General features: G+C 37.1%; 1 protein-coding gene across 1 annotated transcript; it reads right to left on the bottom strand.

Moving 5' to 3' along the window:
• Positions 1-6,395: 6,395 nt before the first annotated feature.
• LOC137399749 (uncharacterized) lies at positions 6,396-19,847 on the bottom strand. Its single transcript, XM_068085966.1, has 8 exons — positions 19,721-19,847; positions 17,302-17,440; positions 15,848-15,986; positions 13,864-13,984; positions 11,990-12,124; positions 11,018-11,230; positions 8,226-8,416; positions 6,396-7,438 (listed from the first exon to the last, which is right to left on the bottom strand). The coding sequence occupies exons 2-8, from the start codon at positions 17,430-17,432 to the stop codon at positions 7,328-7,330; spliced, it is 1,041 nt and encodes a 346-aa protein (XP_067942067.1). The 5' UTR covers positions 17,433-17,440; positions 19,721-19,847; the 3' UTR covers positions 6,396-7,327.
• Positions 19,848-21,177: the final 1,330 nt, after the last annotated feature.

Here is a 21,177-nt window from a genome sequence, read left to right as displayed (position 1 = left end):
TCTATGAGTGTTTTAGAATGATTTTTTGTTATGTAGAAGTGTTTTTAATCATCACGCCTCATCATGCGTTTTACTAAACCCGAGAATTGTATGTTTATCGCTTCGCAGATATCGCTAACGAACAACTGCCATTGCGATAGGAATAGTTTTTGTAGTAATCTAAATTTAAAAAATCTATAGAATCTTAATAGTATTGACAAGCTACAACGTTATCTGTTAAAAACAATCTATCAGTAAATACATGATGCCCACATTGCCTTCAGTAACTGGCAGCAAAATGACCACCTGTCGCATGTGTATAACTTAGTGTTGTTATGCGTGGTTGCGGAGAAATTATGTTATGCATAACTAATCTGAATCCATGCACAACATCAGTGTTGAAATTGCTTGTCATATTATTCTATTGTGACGGTGTTTAATTTGTGCACTTTTGCGTAGCTTGTGAGAACTAATTTGATTATTACTGGTTCAGGTACAAGTGAAGTTGTTGAGCTGTTGTAAGCAATACTGATATTTACCAGTAAAAGTTAATTCCTTATTTTATAAGTCCAACAATTAAAATACACAACTAACAAAATTTTAAACAATAATATCAATGGCAAGAGGTTAAAATAGCTAATAAATTTACACCCTTACTCGAACAGTCGTCCATGTTTGCTTGCTCGGTCCATACGGCTGGCGAGTTTCGATTGTCAGATGAGAGTCATGGCAGTCTTTATATGTAGAGGCTCGGTAGTTGAGACAGGGAAGTAGAAGAAGATCAGCTGATGATGGCAAAGGAGGCTCCATAGATAAGGAAAAGGGTAGAAAGAGTAGATGCTCCAGAGGGAGGGGAGAGAGAGGGAGGCTCCAAAGACGGGGGGGGGGGGGAAGAGAGACTCCTCACCAGGCAAGGCAAAGAGCATCCAAGGAGGTCCTCGGAAAGAGAGAGAGCTGGAGATAGAGATAGATGGAGAATGAGATGCCGAGTCATTAGAGCTGTTCTCTTTTATAGATGTCTGGCATGTGGGATGGCTATCCTGTGGGTGTAGGCTGAGTGTTAAGGTTCAATGCTTTCTGTCAGGCGCGTGAAGATATCTTGTTTGTGTAAGTCTTCAGCTGGTGTTCGTGATGTCGGCATGTAGGGTGGAGCTCGTGACTTACTCCTGGTATCTAGGTCATGTTTGACAGGAGTGGCAGATCTGTCTGTGATTTATTTCACTCGTCTCTAATGTTTCGCTAGAGGTTTTTTGGTGATGGTTGTTGGTAGGTTTAATTGTTTCCACTTCTCGTTGGCAGTTTCCACAGGTGGTGTTGACGCAGTTTCCATGACTGATTTCTTCCAATTCTGAAGTTGCTAATTTTCTTTTGACGTTTTCAATTATTGGATTTTTTGACATCTTTTAGGCGTCTTGCTGCTTGTACGCATTATATGCTTATCCTGTAGTCTGGTTGCATTCCCTATTGGTATGTTGTTTTGCAGTATTTCCATACAATAGTGTCAAACTTGACGTAGGCCGATGTAAGCCATGAGTCTCTATGTTGTACATGAAATTAAAAGTCGTCTGTAATTGAAACACTTGGCCTTAAATAATTGGAAGGACATAATTTCTGAGTGTTCAATCATTGTACAAAGTCGTCGACTCTTTTTACAAACAGCTCTGAAGCTTGATAAGCGCATTTAAAGTAAAATAGAAAAAGCCAAGAAGTAACTTTGCATGATCAAGCGTGTTCTCTGTGATGCTCTCATCGAGGTTCGTCTGCTAGCATACACTAGCCTGTTGAGAACACATGTAGAACATGCTTTTGTGGTGTGGTATATTTCGATAGATTACCTCAGAAACGACGTTAAAATGGTACAGAATTATGCAATCAGATTCATATCAAACATAGATAGAATGGTCAGCATAACAGCAAAGCACAAAGATTTTTGTCTGGAATTCCTAGTTGATCAGTGTGCAAAAATCAAACATTGACTTGGGAAGTTGATATCTCATGAAGAAACCACAACTCCCTAATAGCATCACACGGTGAACTAATGTCTAAAATACTAAATGCAATTATTACTAAAGTAGCATCAGGGAGTGATCCTTTTACTATCTGTGCTAAGAAGTCTGTTTAAGACAACAGCTTTCTGTGTAAGACAGTTCAGGAACTTCAATCGAAACTCAAATCGTGAGGATCAGCCACAAACTGATGTATATCACGATTTCGCACCTATTACAAGATGCTGCAGGCATTAAATTAGCTAGGCTCACTATTCATTCTGTTCTATTCTGTTCATTCATTCTGTTCATTCTCATACGTACTAAAAAATAAGAATAATCCAAGTTTTCGACACGTAAGAAGGCTTGCCATGAATTTTTATCGTCCTATAGTATTTACCTATTTATTGGGGGTCTTTCTATTGTAACCTACTCTGGTGATTTTTCGTTAAAAAATATAATTTAAAGAACATCAATAACTAAGGTTTGGAGTTTTCCAGTTTGGTTTAAACACATAATTGGCTTGGTGGATAGACAGTTCTCATTGAATTGCTGGTAATCGACCTGACACAATGGAACCATAATAAGAAAAAAAAGGCTATGACAAGTATCAGATGATTTTAGATAAAAGTGTGTAGACCAAGCATTTAAATATTCTGTGAATCAATGGTCGCTTTTAACACCCTTAGCCCTCTTAACCCTCTTCAGCTTAGCAAAATAAAATGAACGAGTAGTCAGTACTCCAGTACTCCCGTGTGCCCTATTTATAGAATCATCTCTTTGTAACATAAATGGTTGGCTTTATCTGGCATTGACTTCATTTTTACTTCAAAACACACACTAGAATTACTCATGTAGAAACCCCAAATCACTATCAAACTGAGTTAAATCTTGACCTAGATAAAATCATGTACACATTTGTTATTATTTTGTGCGGTTATCGCAAACAGCCGGCTAACCTTGCTTACAGAAATTTTCATAATGGCTTGATAATAAAGTGTTTCAGACAATCCAGAAAACCTTTTAAGCTGGAATCCCATGAATTATTTTAAAATTTTCTAACTGATAAATAATGATAATTAACACATTTTCTAAGGTAAAGAGCCCTTTCATGTTGTTCTGAAAAGCACTAAAATTAAAAGTTTAGTCAATGACAATAAATGAACTATTTTTAAAGTCAACTGAATGCTCTAATAAATGTTTACAATTAATAAACTTGGAGTTGCATGTTTTCCACTTGTTATATACCACGAAACAAAGAAAGTAGTTTTATAGTGAGTTTCTATCAGCAGAAGTTGTTGTGGAATAAGTTCACAAATACCAGCTTTATGTGGAACAAAGACAAAAATTTAAAAAACTGCGTTGCACGTAATGAATGAGTCTACTTTTGTCTCACTTCTCGTCATAGACCATGAATAGACTAGTAAAGTTCACTGCATGCAATGAGTAGACAACTACTGAAGCATTTAGTATGTGCCACCAGTAGACAGCTATCATACAGCCCACGACCAAAGTGATAATGAAAAAAAGAAAGGGTACTGCTAGTAGAGAAATGCAATATTAGCAGTCAAATGGCACTGCAGTGCAATAGGAAAGCTGCAATGGTAGCTGCAATGGTAGCTGGAATGTACTGGGTGTTATTATGTACAACAAACAGCAAAAATGAAAGGAAAATATTATACAGTCAAACATTGATAACTCAAACTTCACGGGACCGAGTGAAAGTGTTCGAGTTATCAAAGCGTTCAAGTTATCAGAGCACTGTCATAAGTCCATGTATTTATTAGTAGATACATGTACATTTACAAACTATAATATAAATCAAAAGCATGAATGTCTTGTTTCAAATTAAATGCTTCAAAAGTAAAGTTTAAAAAGTTTCTATGAGAAAGTTTAGATATTTTTCTATCACTTGAGATTTGTTTGTTGTTTTATGTGATGTGACTGCCAGGACGTTTTCAGATTGGCAAAACTTGATCGCTGTTGAAATGCTCAGAAGAAAATAGTTCTTTTTCTTTTGAGCGTTTTAACCAAGATCAATTTTGCCGATTTTTCTTTAAGTTTATGCAAAGGTTACCTCGCTTTTCCTTGCCTTCGAAGGACCATCGCTAAGCAAATGTTTGATAAAAATCCAATTTCACCAAACCTTTAGAAAATTCTTTGACAAAAATATTTTGCCGATGATGGTAATAACGGAGCCTACGAACTACTAAAAGTTGAGGTTTATCTCTATGGCTTGGAATAAAGTGATATTCTAAAGCGATAACAACTGTCTCGGTAGTCGTTGGGCAAAAGACTGTTCGAGTTAACGAAGTTGAAGTTGAGTTATCTGAAGCAATTTATCATTGCGTGGGAACGGACCAAACAAAACCGTTCGAGTTAACCATGTGTTCAAGCTATCCGAGGGCAAGTTATCCATGTTTGACTGTATGTTTATATCTCTCCCCTGCAATAGGAGAAATGTAATATTAGAAGTAAAATGGCAAGCTGCTGTGTAATATACACAGCTTGAAAGTTGGTTCTGTAGAATGTAGAAAGGTTTTGACAGCGATCGGTAACAGAAAGCAAGCCTTAGCATTCACGTGTGTCTGGAAGTTTTCTGCAAACTGGAGCAAAATAAAGAAATGTTCTTGTCATAAAGGGGCATTGTAGTTCGGCCCTAGCTTGTACATGAGATGTAAAGAAATTTGGCTGTTCTAGATAATTTAATGGAACCTTCGGTAATTGGACTAAAAACATAGGCTGATAAACTGTGTACCACATTTTCGTACTTGTAAATCGATCTACAGTCTACGTCTCCTCAAACAGAAACCTTACCTCATTACAGAAACCTTTGGCAATTGGACAATGCCATAGACTGGTAAAACGTGCACGTTTTTCTTGTGAAATGCGCATGGCTTTATGGTTGTACTATCTGTCGCACGGCTTTATGGTTCTACTATCTGTCGCACGGCTTTATGGTTGTACTATCTGTCGCACAGCTTTATGGTTCTACTATCTGTCGCACGACTTTATGGTTCTACTATCTGTCGCACGGCTTTATGGTTCTACTATCTGTTGCACTGCTTTATGGTTCTACTATCTGTCGCACGGCTTTATGGGCGTTTTTGTTGACCGGTCTTAATTTTGATTAAAAGACTTGTCAGGTTTTAATGGCGATTTTAGGCCAAATTAATCTTTCTAGTTATGTATAATCCGATCAGATTGGTAAGTTTTAGGGTATTGTCGACAATTTTCAAAAACTTGGTAATATATTTAAATAGGTTTATATGTGTTTCGTATCATTATTATACTTAAATGATTCCACAGAAAAACGGTCCCACGACCAAACACGAGCGAAGTGAGTGTTTGGGAGCTTTATGATGAATGCATATGTGCACACAACTCCCGAAAAGTAAAATTGCTTCATATAACTCGTCCTCAACTTTGTTAACGCGAGCAGTTTTTTGCCCAGCGACTTTCGAGACAGTTGTTATCGCTTTAGAATATCACTTTGTTCCAAGCCATAGAGATAAATCTCAACTTAAGTAGTTCGTAGGCTTCGTTATTACTGTCATCAGCAAAATATTTTTGTCAAAGAATTTTCTAAAGGTTTGGTGAAATTGGATTTTTATCAAACATTTGCTCAAAAATCTCTATACTTTCTGATAAAAAAAGTTTAAGTTTACATTAGAAGCATTTAATTTGAAACAAGCCATTCATGCTTTTGATTTATATTATAGTGTGTATATGTACATGTATCTACTAATAAATACATGGACTTATGACAGTGCTCTGATAACATGAACGCTTTGATAACTCGAACACGTTCACTCGGTCCCGTGAAGTTGGAGTTATCAATGTTTGACTGTATATTTTCCTTTCATTATTGCCATTTGTTGTACATAATAACACCCAGTACATTACAGCTACCATTGCAGTTCGCCTATTGCACTGCAGTGCCATTTGACTACTAATATTGCATTTCTCAACCAGCAGTACCCTTTCTTTTTTCCATTATCACTTTGGTCGTGGGCTGTATGATAGAGGCATTTGTAGTTAAATTTTTTGATGGGATTTCAGTGCAAGGGTTTGGGTATGGCCGTTGATGAATACTTTTCGGGAGTTGTGTGCACATATGCATTCATCATAAAGCTCCCAAACACTCACTTCGCTCGTGTTTGGTCATGGGATTACCCTTCACAGGAGACTGACGAGACAGCTGAGAAGGCTGGATAAGATCTGGTTTTTTGTGCGCAATTTGTTGTAGCTCTGAACCACAATTTTAAATTTCATGTGCTTTGCCACATTAACTATTTAAAAGGCTTGTACAGAAAATATCTTCAGTAAAATATTTAGAGCTCTTCATTTCAGAAGTTTCTAACAAATGTAAACAACATTAATATAGGCTCAATTCATGTTATTCAACCGATTAGTATGGTGACACAATAATGAATTTCAAAAGTAAACTTTATTCTGCAACAATAACAAAAATAACCTTTACATACAATACGTTATAAATGATAAATGTAACAATAAATGTGCTAGAACAATTGCAAGTAAAACTGGCAAAACAGAAGCACAAATCAGACTTACGATTCTTCAGATTGTATTGCATACGAAGTTCAGCCAGAGAGGGATATAGACACAGCAAACGACTGAAGTTTGTGTGTAAAGACATTGAGATCAAGGGATGAATCTGGCGTATACATACTAAGGACTGGTTACCCGGAGAGGAGTAAATATTGAAACAAAATAGTGACAAAAATGGTGTTTTAAGTCGAAAAGACTGGAAAAAGTCATATACACATTTGTACAAATTATGCTACAATTTTCTACATCATTCACATCCGAACCCTGAAAAAAAACCTGTTGATCTGAGTCATTCATAGCACAACTCGACAAAACTGTTTCAATTGTTTAAAAATGGCTGTCAAAGATATCATTGAACAAGATGAGCAAATGCAGGTTGCATATAAAGAAACAGTAGTAGAATCGTATATACTTCAATGTACACTTTCGCAGATTACTGCAAATGTCGATAAAAATATACTCTATTTAGTAATAGTAATGTCTGAATGAATCATATGATTAAAACCAGGTACGTCATTCTTTGATAGTGTTGCGAGTAATGCCATATGTCAAACAGAATAAAATGACATGAATTGTGGGAGGTTCATTCATGAACAAACAGTATTTGGCTCGACTCTGTGTGAGATCAGTAGCAATCATTTACTTATGTCCTCACCAGGAAGCGAGATCGGTGGAATATAACTATAAAATACCAAGCGAGCGTGATGAGGGCAGATAATGTAACAGGATATATCGTATCATATGCGAAGTGCTGATGGGTAAGTGAGCAGAAAGTAGAAGCTATCTTGTGCCTATTCGTGTGAAGAGCTGAACAGACGAGCAAAAAAACCAGAATTCCTTCTACCAGCTTCCGGATAACTGTTGCCCTGACGTATTCGATCCGAGTTCCGCTGTCGCACTTGCTACAAATAAAAAATCTATTATTATTAGTTTTATGCACTACCTTTATGTAACGACTGCACCTATAGAAAATTATGTTGGCATAATCACTGCTACAAGTAATTTTATACAATAAAAAATAATTTTGACTTATTCCACTTTCAGCCATTTGCACGTTTGATGAAATTTTCAGAAATTTATGCTCCTTGAGCTTTTCAAGTTATCGTCTATTGAGAAAAAGAAAACTTGGAATCCAAATTGTATTGTTACATTCATGTTATAATCAGTTGGAATGCCGATCAACAGTTGTGAGTGACAATCAAATTTGGAGTGGCTCTATTCGTTCTTGGTTTTCATTTATTACCAAACAAATCTAGAAGGTCCAAATGTTTTGCTTGTAGATAGAGTAGCAATTACAAAAGAAAACAAATATATCTTCTTTGTCCTTTTTGCTATTACTAGAATTTTGCAGAATCTCTTTGTTTTACTGAATCAGCTACAGCCAGACAATTGTGTTGAAAATCTTTTTTTAAATTTTAAAATAAGGTTTGCAAAAGTTTTGGATTGTTCAATTTTAGTGAGAAGGAATTTGTCTTCATGACAATATATGCGAGTGTTTGGCATCAGATGTTTACGTTTTAAACATATTAATTATTTATCGCTGAAGCTTTGAAAAAGTGATTAGTGTTATTTTACTGGTAAACACTTGTTAGGATGTGGAAGAGTTTTAAACTTTGATTGTTTGTATAAAATGTTAGCATTAGCAGGTTTATAAGATGTGGCATCAGTAGAGTTAAAAAGGCTACTTACAATAAGACTCCGGTGCTTGATTATGGTTGTATCTGAGAACTCATCGGAAATCTTCTGCAGTTTTGAGCCAACTTTAACCAGATGGTATTGAGATGGAATGGCACTCTCAGACATGGCCCTCGGTCTTATAATTCCATGAGGTACAACATCAGGGAGTGGTCCACAAGCCCCATCTACCCGATTACCGTCATCTAAAGATTATTAATGTGATCATTAAACACCTTCCAAAATGGACTAATAATGACTGTAAATTGCAAGTGAGATAAGCTACATCTATTGAATGACACGAATAATTGGAGTTATCTTTCCCAAAGAAATCAGATTTATGCAAAAGAAGACTACTCCAAATATTTTATTGCCTAGCAAAGTTTAAAGTGCATACTATATTTGATCAAGAATATTATCATGTGTTTCAAGCCTTTCTTACAAATATTTCCTCAGATTTGCAGGAAGTTGAAAAGATAACTCTGATTATAGTTTTTTCACTTGTTTGTCAGAGGAGCAAACGTTAGAACCACATGGAAACAGCCTAAAGTAGGAATAGGAAATACAATTAATGACACGGAGCTGTTTGTAGAACATTAGCATCGCTAAACTTTTGTGTGCTGACGAACTTCCATGCCTCATTCACATTAAACGCCTATAAAAACTAGCATTGCGCATCCTGTCTTCATCTCTTGTACTATGTTAGGAATTAGGCTATGAACAACTGGAAAAAATTTAAGTCTCCAGGAGTGAGTCATGAAAAGTCCTTCAACCACCACCACTAAGGACAATAATCAGCGTGTTACTATTTGTTCACAAGACATTTTCCACATTTCACGATTTGTTTAATCAGCTGCTCGCTTATCAACAGCTCTTAGTGCAATAATAGCCACCTTTACTCCCGCGTGTAGTGTCAGACAAGGAGTTTATGACTCACCTGGGGCATTGAGTATACGGGCGCAATAAATTAAATAATCAATACAATACTCTAAAGAAAATCTTAGCCATTAAACTCGGTGAGTTTACAACTGGTTTAAATTAACCGAAAAAATCGATGACTTAATCACACATCGGAAAACATGAACGCCTTAAATGAACCCTGCATGATAACTAACATTTTGCTTTGTTGTTTTAAAGGACTGTATCCACTACCGAGTGACTTAAGCGACTACCAACTTGAAAGCCTTTCGATGAAGCGCTGTCAATACATATATGGTCAAAAAATGTTGTCCAACTGCAGCATTTTCTATTAATACTGTACCAGGCTATTTAAAGTTAAGCCGTTAAACGCAATCCCCAGGGCAGCGAATAGTATAGACACACTACCGATCTGCTCATGCATAATGAAGACATATCCAGGGTCCTAATTAAATCTGCTATAATGGAGCTTCTCAATTACGATTTGCCAGCTACCCTGTAGAGAGAGAGAGCCATGACAAAAGCCAAACGCTTAATCGCTTCATCAAAGAGTCCCCTTTGGAAGACTGGGCACAATGCCTATATCTCTGCCACGCTGACTATAACTCTGAACAGCGTAGCAAACTCAGACCTGCCATAATAATAGATACAGGCTAGTTTGGTAGTTTTAGAGGAGGAGGCTGTCTCCATGGTGACACACTTCAATTGATTGCTTTGCAATCACTTGTCACTAATAAATGAGTGATTGATCAGATTACAACACACTGGTATAGACTCTCAGCTGTTTTACCACATGACTGTCTTCGTTCAAACACAATTGAAAGACGATGCAAAGAATTAAAATCCTCTATTGTGTATATGGTTATTGATAAACTGATTCTGCTGGGGGACAATAGGCAGTGTATGCACTCGTCGCCCATGCTATTGCACTAGGCATAAACCTGCGAGATAATATCTGATGACAAGGATGTCCAGTGAAGCGATCCCATGCATCTCCAGGGTACTTCATTAAGGACTGCTTTTGTGTTTGATATGTCCAGCATCAAGCCTAACACAAACCATCTATATATACTTAAGGCTGTGGCCAGACAGCCGATATTTATTCCTGTAATATGATGAGAGGTGTTGTCTAGAACAAAGGCTAGCAGTTTGAACCAATCCAATGAGTGTCTGACACCAAAAGCTAAATTCATCAGATTTCATCAACTTGGCAGCAGAACAGAGACTCGATTCGATAGAAAGATAAAAAGAAAGCTAGCAGCAGGATTGGCAAAAGTAGCCAGATCTCCTTTCTACCTCTTGAATGGGGACAGCATAAGGAACATTTAGGCTGATCAATCTAAATGTGTTTCATTGCAGGAACAGAGGCTACCGGTAATTTTTGAAAAACTTAGTAAGAGGAAAGTCCTATTACAAGGGCATGATGCGCCAACATGGATGAATTAAAAAAAACAGCATTTTAATTCAGAAGCTGATATCAGCCAGTTGCTCGGTTGGTTTCAGAAGATGCAGACGATAAAAGGCAAAATGACGACAGGCAAATCGAAGGATAAGAATTAAGTTGATGAGAGTACATAAAGGGCATGCAGAGCATTAACAAATGCCAATAAAACCTCTGCCAAGCATGATATTCTGGATATAATTCAAGTTCCTATTTCGATAGTCAGAGCTATGAGCGATAGTCAGAGTTATGAGCGGGAAGATCTAGTAGACTTTGAGTAAATCCCCTCGTTAGATGTTACAAAGAGGCATGGCAAAATTCTGCAGTCAAGAGAAACTTTGTTGCCAGAGAGTAACTTTGCCAAGAGCAACTATATGACCCGCTATGACTAAGGCAGCCTCTTAATATTTCTCTGACATCAGACATAACAAGCAAGATAGACTCTTACCTGCGTCAGAAACGTTTTCATGGATTCCCAGATTGTTAAATTGCCCTACTGTTGCCCGCCGCTCCAACAGGCGAGGCGTGCTGTGCAACTCTGGATGAGGACGAATGCGGACAGCATCAAGTTCGTCCTCTTCAGCAGCTGGCGAGGAATTATTAGACCGAGCTGGTATATCGATAGGTTTGCTGACAGCCCCCTTCATATCCACATCAATATCTGATAAAAATATATGTCAAACATATAACCTCTTGTTTATCAAATACCTACGCGCTGCATGTGGACAATGTATAAATCATAATATGAGTACAGATGAGAATCAACGTCTAATTTGTTCACACTTAATGCAATTGCCCATTTGTCATACGACACCCAGTTTTCATTCCTCCTGAAACGAATTTCCATTATCCAAGAAGTTCTAGAACAATCTACAGTACGAGTCAAAGAAACGCGTCACACAGCCAATGATAACAACGTACTGAATAAGTCACGAGCTGAGCACGCTCTGGCTATCAAATCAATCGGTTCATGAGATGATTTCATTTCTTGGCAGAAAACCAAAAGTAATAGGCAATACATAGATTATGAATCGGCTATAATACAACACTGATGTAATGGAGTGACTTACTTCTTTGCTTTGAAATAATGAGGCTATTACTCGCGTATAAGCTAACAACCAAGGAAGTAGTCGAGATATAATTGTGTGAACTAAACATTTCCCAAATTAATCTTCAAGCAAGTAGTGGCAACATCACAACTGGCCTCCATTGACCTCTAGCACACGAACATCAGGTTTAACAACAAGCTCTATAATTCCTTATACTCATGTGAAACCCTCAAAAAATTCCCAACTGATTTTCCCCTTATCACCACCTTTTACCTACTGGATGCCCAGGCAGATAGATAGCCTGGTCGCACTGCCCAGGCACACCGCACCAAGCAGTATGCGCAGAAGAATAATACAGAAGCTTAACTCACTCATTTCAGCGGTAGAGAATTCTCCGCTGGTTGTAGATGAATCGTCATCGGACTCCGTTTGATCTTCTCGCTCTTGTTGCTTGTAGAGGTGGAAAAATGGCGGGAGTCGAAGGTGAGAGTGTCTGTAGCTCCCATCTAACAGCAAATCAATTTTGCTGACTAGTAAATTATGTCATCATGGTGCAACTCATGCATTAAATAGAATCAGCTGAATTGTTTAGATGCGTAAAATCGTAAACGAAAATACCACCTGCATGGCCTCTCGTAAAAGCGAGGGAACAATAGCTAACCCCTGGCTGGCCTATAATTTACTCCACCGATATATAATATCGGATAACAATTCACAGTGTTTTCACTCAGTTCATTGGCTTTCACCTGATTTATTGACGTAGATTGTGTTTGTTTACAAGGAGTGCACGCAGTGCCTTCTCCCTCATGATTGACACTTGATACTAGGCGGTACAGCCTCAGCAGCCTTAAGGAACTTACACTAGACCGAATTTATAAGTAACTTTACTAGATCAAATCTCATTTGTAAAAAGCCATTACGATCTACACTGCCTGTGACAATCATCGGCAACCTGTCTGTGCTGGATTGAAGTGATTTTTCATGGTCGATTTACCATTCGCAGAGCATCATGGTTGTTAATAATGGTAAATTTTTTACAGTGTTCTTACTATTTCAGTTTTTATACATTCGGCCGGCAAACAATAATAAAAAAGCCATACATGTCCCGCTTCACATCTTCATCATAATCAACTATCAATAGTGAATAAACTGCAGCTATACATGAGCTGACTGTATGCTAATTTGCATTACAATTTTCTTAAACATCAAGGACCATCTCCAAATTACTAGCATTAGCCCCTTAGAGAACTCAATCTGTATGAACAAAGCTGGAGGAGAGGGGTTGTGCTCTACTCCATAAGCCATGAATGGAGACGTGGAATCGTTTTAGTTAATTGTTAGCAATAAAGCATTTAACTTGTTAACCGATGCTGCCCAGTTAGCAGACGTCATGCTGCCCAGTTAGCAGACGTTAACTTATTTCCTCTTGGTCTCAAATCTAGCACATCTGTAGTTGATAACGCTATATATGTAACAATACAAGGACATATATGAACAAACATTAGGACAAACAAGTTAGGAGAAAAATCCTGTCTGACTTCGATGCTTTTCCCTCGATCACACATATTTGAGTATGAGATCTTCCTCAAATCCCAACGATAGTCTCATCAATATATCGCAGACTCAAGCTAACAAAGGATTTATACCCGCTCAGTTTGATGGCTAGCTAAGATGAACAATCTGTCAAAATAGGTCAGGTTTTACATCGCTGTATCATTGGCCATCCCATAATTGCTTAAAATAAACCCGGATTCTAACTATAACCTGTGGAATATGCAACCAATTAGTCGGGAACTTCTTGATTTCCCAAATACATCAGAGAAGTAGCGCTATTCTATACGTCAGGATCATTATTGTACGGTCCAATGCTCACAGGTGCTACATACAATAAACGGGTCAGCTAATTGGATAATGCGTTCATAAACAACATCTAATCGCCAACTCATAAATAGCCCAAATGAGTAAATGCAGCACACGTAAATGCCAATACACCTTTATATGTGCTTATATTTCAATAGCGACCTCGTGATGCTATGCTGGGGTCCCGTGGTTTCCAGTATGCTGTTTATTCAACATTGCGCCATATCAACGTCGCGAAGGATTAACAAAAGGCATTCTCATCAAATGCAAGGGCGCTTATTTCTAGCCGATTGCCTCTCCGCCAAAATAAACTCATACTGCAGCTGATGAAGACAATTCCATTACTAGTATAATTAATTCTCTATTTATCATAGGAATATCTCACCTTCACCCAGCACAGACATGCTTTGTAGCCCAGAATCTATAAAGGAATCCGCGGACTCCTGGAAGACATCGTCATCCTCATCATCATCCATAGTACTCTCGTTAGCTGTCTTGGGGAGAGCCTACACACAATATTTAAATGACCTAAACCAATAAACACCGCATACTCTACTTAAAACCTGCAAAGACCTGTACAGTTCATATACCTAATATCTTGTATCAAGCTATAATACGACCTCCTAACAATATGAATATTTACACCAATCCATATTTCAGCACAAGACATCAAGAAAATGAATATACCCGTTCTCAGTTGGTTCTATAGAAAATGTAAGTTGGATCGAGTGATAAAGCGATAGCCAATATACCAATAATTATAGCAAGCAGTTAAACCGCTTGCCAACCTTTTATCTATCCCCATTTTCAATTTATCTAAATAATTTGGTAGTGCCATTTCTCCATCTGTCAACGGTTGGCAATGAAGCACAACTGCTGTGCAAACAGAAGGGAGATAAGGCAAAGAGCCAAGAGTTCGCACAAGGGTCATGGTCAGTGTGAATACGTGCCACCACTGCCTCAACTTGCCTAGTTGTACTAGAGATAGAAGGGAGCTGAGAGAAGTTACAAATGAACAATATAAATATACGGATCTGGCTTTGCTGGTTTCATAACATTCGAGAGCTGGCTGTAATTTGGCACTGGTCCAAGTGAGCTATCTCTAACTAGGCCAACTAGTAAAAACACAAATAGTTTTTGACACTGACACTGTTATTTATTATGCCTCCAACAGCGGCAGTCATACATCAGTTCAAGAAACAATTAGCAGGATGTGACAGGAAACAGCTGTTTGAAGCAAATTGCAAAAAAGTTAAGGGCACCTGTGGGCGCATGTCAGCAAACTGGCATATGCCAAGAGCTTGTCAAGGTGTTATGCCAAGCTGTTGTGGAAAACATTTGGGCAGCATTTCTTTGTAGTCATAGATGCATTATATACAGCAAGCTTAATGTCTGAGTCTAGCCATTTATACTCTTGGACAAGTGACCTTCATGTCAAGGTCAACTTTCTCGGCACTTGAGCATTTGTAAGAGGCGAAAGTTTTCTGTACTTTTCATGCTTAATTTAGTTTTAAGGTACTAAAAACATGATATCATAAATTCATCATACTCGATAACAGAAATGAATGACAGCACCAAAACATCTGGCTGACGTATTCTAAATAGCAAAATGCAGAAAAACATTTACCACATTGCATCTCAGTTAAAGCTGTTTATTGCTGATATCTATGTTGTGGTATTTTCATAACTAACATTTCACATCTTATGGGATTCAACAAAAATGTTCGATTTATCTATAAAGCTGATACAAAGACCCAGCAAAAAACAATTTTGCTCTTTCAAACTTTACTAAGATATTTTAAGTTTTTATAAAAAGCTTTTCGATGTCGATCAACTACGTAATCGGTAGCCGATGATACGGGATTAGCACGGCACTCCATTATCAGCAAAACACAGATATGTCCAGTAATTGGTTCTAATATAGGACAAGGATATTGATGTAAGCCTGGGTGGCTTTCTTAAAAGATAGTGCATGTTCGTTTTATCTAACATATAGTTACAAGCTAACCCCTTGACCTGACCCGACCTCCTGACCTGACTTTTTAACCTGACCTGATAAGTGAAAGGCAATGTAATGTAACACCAGGGGAGTCACTTTCTAGAGAGTACAAAACAGTTTTGTGTGATTTCCAAAGCTTCCACTCATAAATAGAACAGCACCATATTCTATCTTTTAGAGTATTGTGATACATCAAACGATAATTAAATACAACACAGAGCACAACTCTACACTACAAATACTATTGGCAGCCTTCCAAATGCTCTAGCTAGTGACAACGTATAATTAATTGTCAACTACGAAACAAGCCGTGAAATACTCCATAAATTAGCCGTAACTAAATATGACACTGATGTAAAGGGAAACATACACAAGTGCTACTTTGGCTCCAAAGATTTGTTGATGCGGAAGGCCCTAAGCTCTCATCTTCCCCTTTACCTTCAAAGGTAAACTTGTCCGACTGAATGCTGTTAGCAGCCATCGGAGATCCTGTGTAACAGCCGCTGTCTCTACAGTTACAATTCTCCATTACTATCTATTATTATTTATCTTATACAGTAAACGCTGCTACAATGTAAATAATCCGTTACAGGACCATTTACATTATAGGGATTTTACTTTATACGAACAGTAAAATACCTATAAATTGACAAAATCGGTTCCAGATTTTTCCAAACTCGCCTTTTGGCCATTCAAAAAAGATAAAAGACCTAACTTTTAATTTATTGACTGTACCATAACTATAGTATTATTTGTTTGTATCGACAACTTTTTTCATTTTTCTTTCTGCTTCCACCCGGTTTATGATCCATGACTGATCCAATAACTTTATAATAAGTTAAAAAGAACGCACACCTCCTTGTCAAACTACAACGATTTATTCATTTTTTCTAGACAGCAAAATCTTTTATGTAATGAAGTAAAAAATATATTATCTTCGTCTACAATAAAGAAAATCAGAAATATATTTTACTATCAGAACGGCGTTCATCTGTCCGTCCCTCTACTCGCCTCCAGGATCTAAGGTTATGGTAAAGGATAGCTCTGACGATACACCAACGCGTGACATTCAGATTGGTAGACCGACGACAATCTAATAACTGCATCATTATTCGCCTTTAGGTAATTCTGAATAAGAACGTGGCTACTTATTTTCTGTGCTTAATCGACACACCTGATGATCTATCACGACGAACCGACTGCCAGAGTACTCGTATATAACGTAGGAACAAACGTCATTTTCTCTCACAAGTGCGGCAAGGGAGAAAGCGATATTTTTAAAGCAAACTACGAGATTCTCATTATGCAAATCGAGTTTGAGAAGTTGCTCTGACTGGAGACTTTACGTTATATGAAATTGCTTACGTAGTACATAACAAAACTTTACGTAAATTCTTTACGTTCTATGAAATTTACGTTATAGGAAGTATATGTTATAGGAGTGTCTACTGTACTTTTATCAGACTATCTTCTCTCTTGCGCTGGGGCCAAATGCAGAACCACAGCACTGTCTCTAATCAGTTTGTCATTCTGCAATGTAATAGCGATCATTCTTATTGCGATCATTCTTATTGCGTTGCATGTAAAGGGCCTACAGATGGTTACGTTGGTTGTTGTGGTTGAAGCTATTGTCTTACTAGGCTTTGGACGTTTTTGTTACAGGTAAGTCATCTCTATATAGTGTGTTATATCAAATTCGTTTTAGCGTCTTTGGCTGTCAACTCAAATGACATGAATTCTTCATCAACAGTGCCGCTGTCGATTGATATTGTTAAGATATCTATTGATAGGCTACAAATTTTCACATGAATGAGCAACTCTCACCTTGCAACGCTGAAAGCTAGTGGTTTGAGCTCAAGTTCTTGCACTTTAGTCTCAGGCTTCTTGCGATTACATAAGGGTAGGATTGGTTGGTCTCCAGCCGAGTCGTCTAAGTGTCGTTGGTCTGACGCCATGCTTATACCTGCGTATAGCACAAACCGATTTCAGGTCAGTTCTTTTGCTACCTTCGGAATGAACTCAAATTGGCACACTCTGTTTGGCTTGCATCCCAAAAGCCGACAAAATTTTCGGTATAGCATAGACATGTAGAACAAACTACCAACATTTTCGGTATAGCATAGACATGTAGAACAAACTACCAACATTTTCGGTATAGCATAGACATGTGGAACAAACTACCAACATTTTCGGTATAGCATAGACATGTAGAACAAACTACCAACATTCTCGGTATAGCATAGACATGTAGAACAAACTACCAACATTTTCGGTATAGCATAGACATGTAGAACAAACTACCAACATTTTCGGTATAGCATAGACATGTAGAACAAACTACCAACACGTGTCGACCTGAATTGTTCTTCTTTCACCAAACAAAAAACTTTAAAAGCATCATTAGCAGAGGTCCTTGTCATGCAGTTCATACTCTGTCTATTTTTATAAAAAAAAATCTTGTTTAGATAGATGTGGGGCTCATCTGCTGATATATAGTCAGACCTCTACTCACCATTGCTTTAACATACAAAATCTTCAACACACGATATCAAGTTTGAGCTAATACTGCATGCAGTAATTTCCAACACAAAACATTCGCAGTTAGATCAGCAATTCGCAAATTCGTAGCAAAAATGAAGCGCCTGAAAGTGAAAATTAAAAAGTGTCAAAACTCTCAAAAATTATCAAATATCTTTAGTTAGAATAGGGTTCACATAGCATAAGCCTAGGCTATGCTGTGTATCGCTATCACTGCCTCTGCATCGTAACACCTACATCTCCGTCTGCCCGATTCTAACATTATACAGCATTAGCAACCGCTGTTTAGTGATTAATTCTTTATCAATATACCTTTTACACCCCTTCATAGAACATGAAACTCAATTCTGTTATTTTTATGTATCCATCTCGTCTATCGAGAGGATATCACAGGATATAAGTTATTTGGAATAAATTGAAAGAATTAAAGAATTATCTTATGAGACGACGTAAGCAAATCTACTATGGTTTTAACACATCAAAGCTGCTCATGGAATAAACTAAACTTATAAGTAGAGGCTCCACTGTACTGTGATTAGACTGGATTATCTTAACAACATCGGTATATATATTACTAACTGGCACAGGCGCAGCTACGTACTACGTACGAAAGATCACGTGTCATAAACTAGAATAGATATTGGCATGCTTCCAAATATACTAATCGTTGGGCAAGAACAATGGGCTGTTAATGAGAAGATGAGTTTGAGGTCTAAAAATGTAGCTTTATCCATTCCATATTTTAAGAGGCAGCTCACAGACTTTTGAAAAAATATGAAGTCACAAATGAGTACAAAATAAGTTTGTAGGCTACGTAGTCGCAAGTATGTACCGATGATAGCACCAAGTTAACCCTGCTTCAATGCGTCGTATTACCATGTCTACCCATTTGTCAAATATCAGATAAAAATGAAGTTATATAATTACAATCTAAAACCTTCTGAAGCACGACAAAGCATCATCAACAATAGGTGCTTATTGTTATGTACAGAGAGTAGAAACTGTATAATAGGGACTTTTTTTGTATGGAAAATTCCATGACTAAAAAGCAAGTAATGGACATGTCAACTAACCCCAACGTGAAGTTCTATCAATATTTTTTTACTCATGTCTAAAATCTAATGATTACATAAACCACTCAAAAAGAATGGGGGCTCAAATATCCTGAGCAAATATTTGCAGCATCGGAAAAATTTGTAAATTTCAAACAATGTATATTTGCCAAAAGACACAGATGTTCTATACAACTTCCCAATAAAGAACAAGAGACTCATCACTTATGAAGAATATATGAACTTTTAATAGTAGACAGTTATAGTGGCTTCACTTAACACAACAGTTTAATAAAGTTTTCTTATAAAATAAAAAATAGATTCTGTACAGCCCAACTGATGAAGAATTGTTAATTTTCAAGAAAATTAATTGTCACAAGTAGAACGTCAAATATGTTGGTAGTTGCACTTTTGCATTCACTTATCCACTTACGCTACAAATACATTAAAAAAAATGATCACCAGAGTGACCAGACTCGAATATTATATAAGCAACAGTTTTAATGCAATTGTAACGAATGCTAATTAACGGTTTGGCAAACTGATGCTGCTAGAGCATTTGATCGTAGCTACTAAAACGGCTTTTACGACTATTTTCGATAAAGTGTAAGGACTTGTAGCGCCGTATTTAATGAACAACGGAGTTTACTGACCTGATAATTGAAAGTTGTTTAAGCGTCCAATGTAGTTGCGTAACTTTGTTTCTTGTATTTAATTGCTAATATTTTTTAATTAAAAAAAAGTTGCATCACCCGACCTTTACTTCACGCTTTTACTGACGAACTAACTACGCATGCTTCAATTTGCTGTAGTCCTACTGACGAATAGTCAACGCCAGATTATTTCAACCAATGACCTTATTTGTTATCAAGTGCGAAACCAATCAAAACATTATTGCAGTTCATTAGCCAATAGTTTGCGAATGCAAAGACAAACAACATTGGGAATTCCAACCACAGTAAACTTGTTTAGACTCGCCCGTTTTCAAACAAGCTATCATGACATAGCTATGGATGCCGGTTATCATTATCCAGAGTTTAAAACTGAAGACTGTGAATATGATAAGAGACAAGAATCGAGATGTAAAACAGCCACTATGTAACAAAAAACTTTTGGAAATTAATATACATATCTTTTAGTTGGGAGCTACATGTTAAAAAACACTTTTAAAAAAATCTTCCCTTCTAAGATATTACTTGTTCAAAGCTAAAACACATGTAGAGCAAACGTTAAAAAAGAAAATGCATTTGAGACATAAGTTCATGATTGCAGTAAACAGGAGATATTACAACAGTCTAATAATCATATTAACAAAGGGTTTAATTGCGATAGCTACTATACTTGGCTTTTATGAAAAGGTTTGCAACAGAAACAATAATAGGCCTTTAGTTTTGCATGAATTGGTTCCGAGAGACTACTGGTTGAAGGTTTTAAAAGTGTGGCGCCAAATTTATATTTAAAAGGAGCTGCATGTAATTTAGTTTTCTATCACCACAAAGCAGCAACATTATTTTTAATATTGCTGTTGTTAACTGAAGTAAACTCATGATTTCCAAAAAGCATCAGATGGTCCGAGACAATATTGCAATTATACAATTTGCAATATATCATGATATTATTATTATGTAAAAGAAACTTGCAAATGTTTGTTAATATTTTTACTTACAAAGAAACGGTTTTGTGTTTGCGATAACTAAAAACATTTAATTCTTGAATGCCCATGCTCGTGGAAGGCCATGGTATGAACTTATTACAATAATAGAAGGCCCATGCGTTTTTGTTCCAGTATCACTTAACTTGAAAATTATCAGGCATGAGATAAATCGCCAATACGCAATTATATCATTTATAGGACATCTTAAATGGTGGCTATTTTCCAATCATCCCACTAAAAATTCCACCAAAAGATTAAATCGCCATATCGTCTGCTCTATTGCTTACTAAGACTTACTTCCCATTTTGATTGAGAAACGATGTGTCGCAAGTCTCCAAGGAGTGAAGTATGTGTTTCTCTCTCACCTATAACAATCTCTCAAGGTCTACCTATTATGTAGCGACCCGAGTCAACGGCATTTGCTGAAAAAATTCCTTTCACATGACAAGCCTAAGC

The sequence above is a fragment of the Watersipora subatra genome, chromosome 7 (assembly GCF_963576615.1).
Source record: "Watersipora subatra chromosome 7, tzWatSuba1.1, whole genome shotgun sequence".
In the NCBI taxonomy this organism is placed as follows: domain Eukaryota; kingdom Metazoa; phylum Bryozoa; class Gymnolaemata; order Cheilostomatida; family Watersiporidae; genus Watersipora; species Watersipora subatra.
Note: the sequence above shows the minus strand (reverse complement) of the source record. Positions and strands in the feature narration are given on the sequence as shown.

What these genes read in the sequence shown, in the direction of transcription:
- LOC137399749 (XM_068085966.1), bottom strand. Translation starts at nt 17,432, where the DNA reads ATGGCGTCAGACCAACGACACTTAGACGACTCGGCTGGAGACCAACCA. An exon ending in CTAGCTTTCAGCGTTGCAAG is followed by an intron (nt 15,987 to 17,301) that starts GTGAGAGTTGCT and finishes TTGTAACTGTAG; the next exon opens with AGACAGCGGCTGTTACACAG. An exon ending in GGAGCCAAAGTAGCACTTGT is followed by an intron (nt 13,985 to 15,847) that starts GTATGTTTCCCT and finishes TATTGTGTGTAG; the next exon opens with GCTCTCCCCAAGACAGCTAA.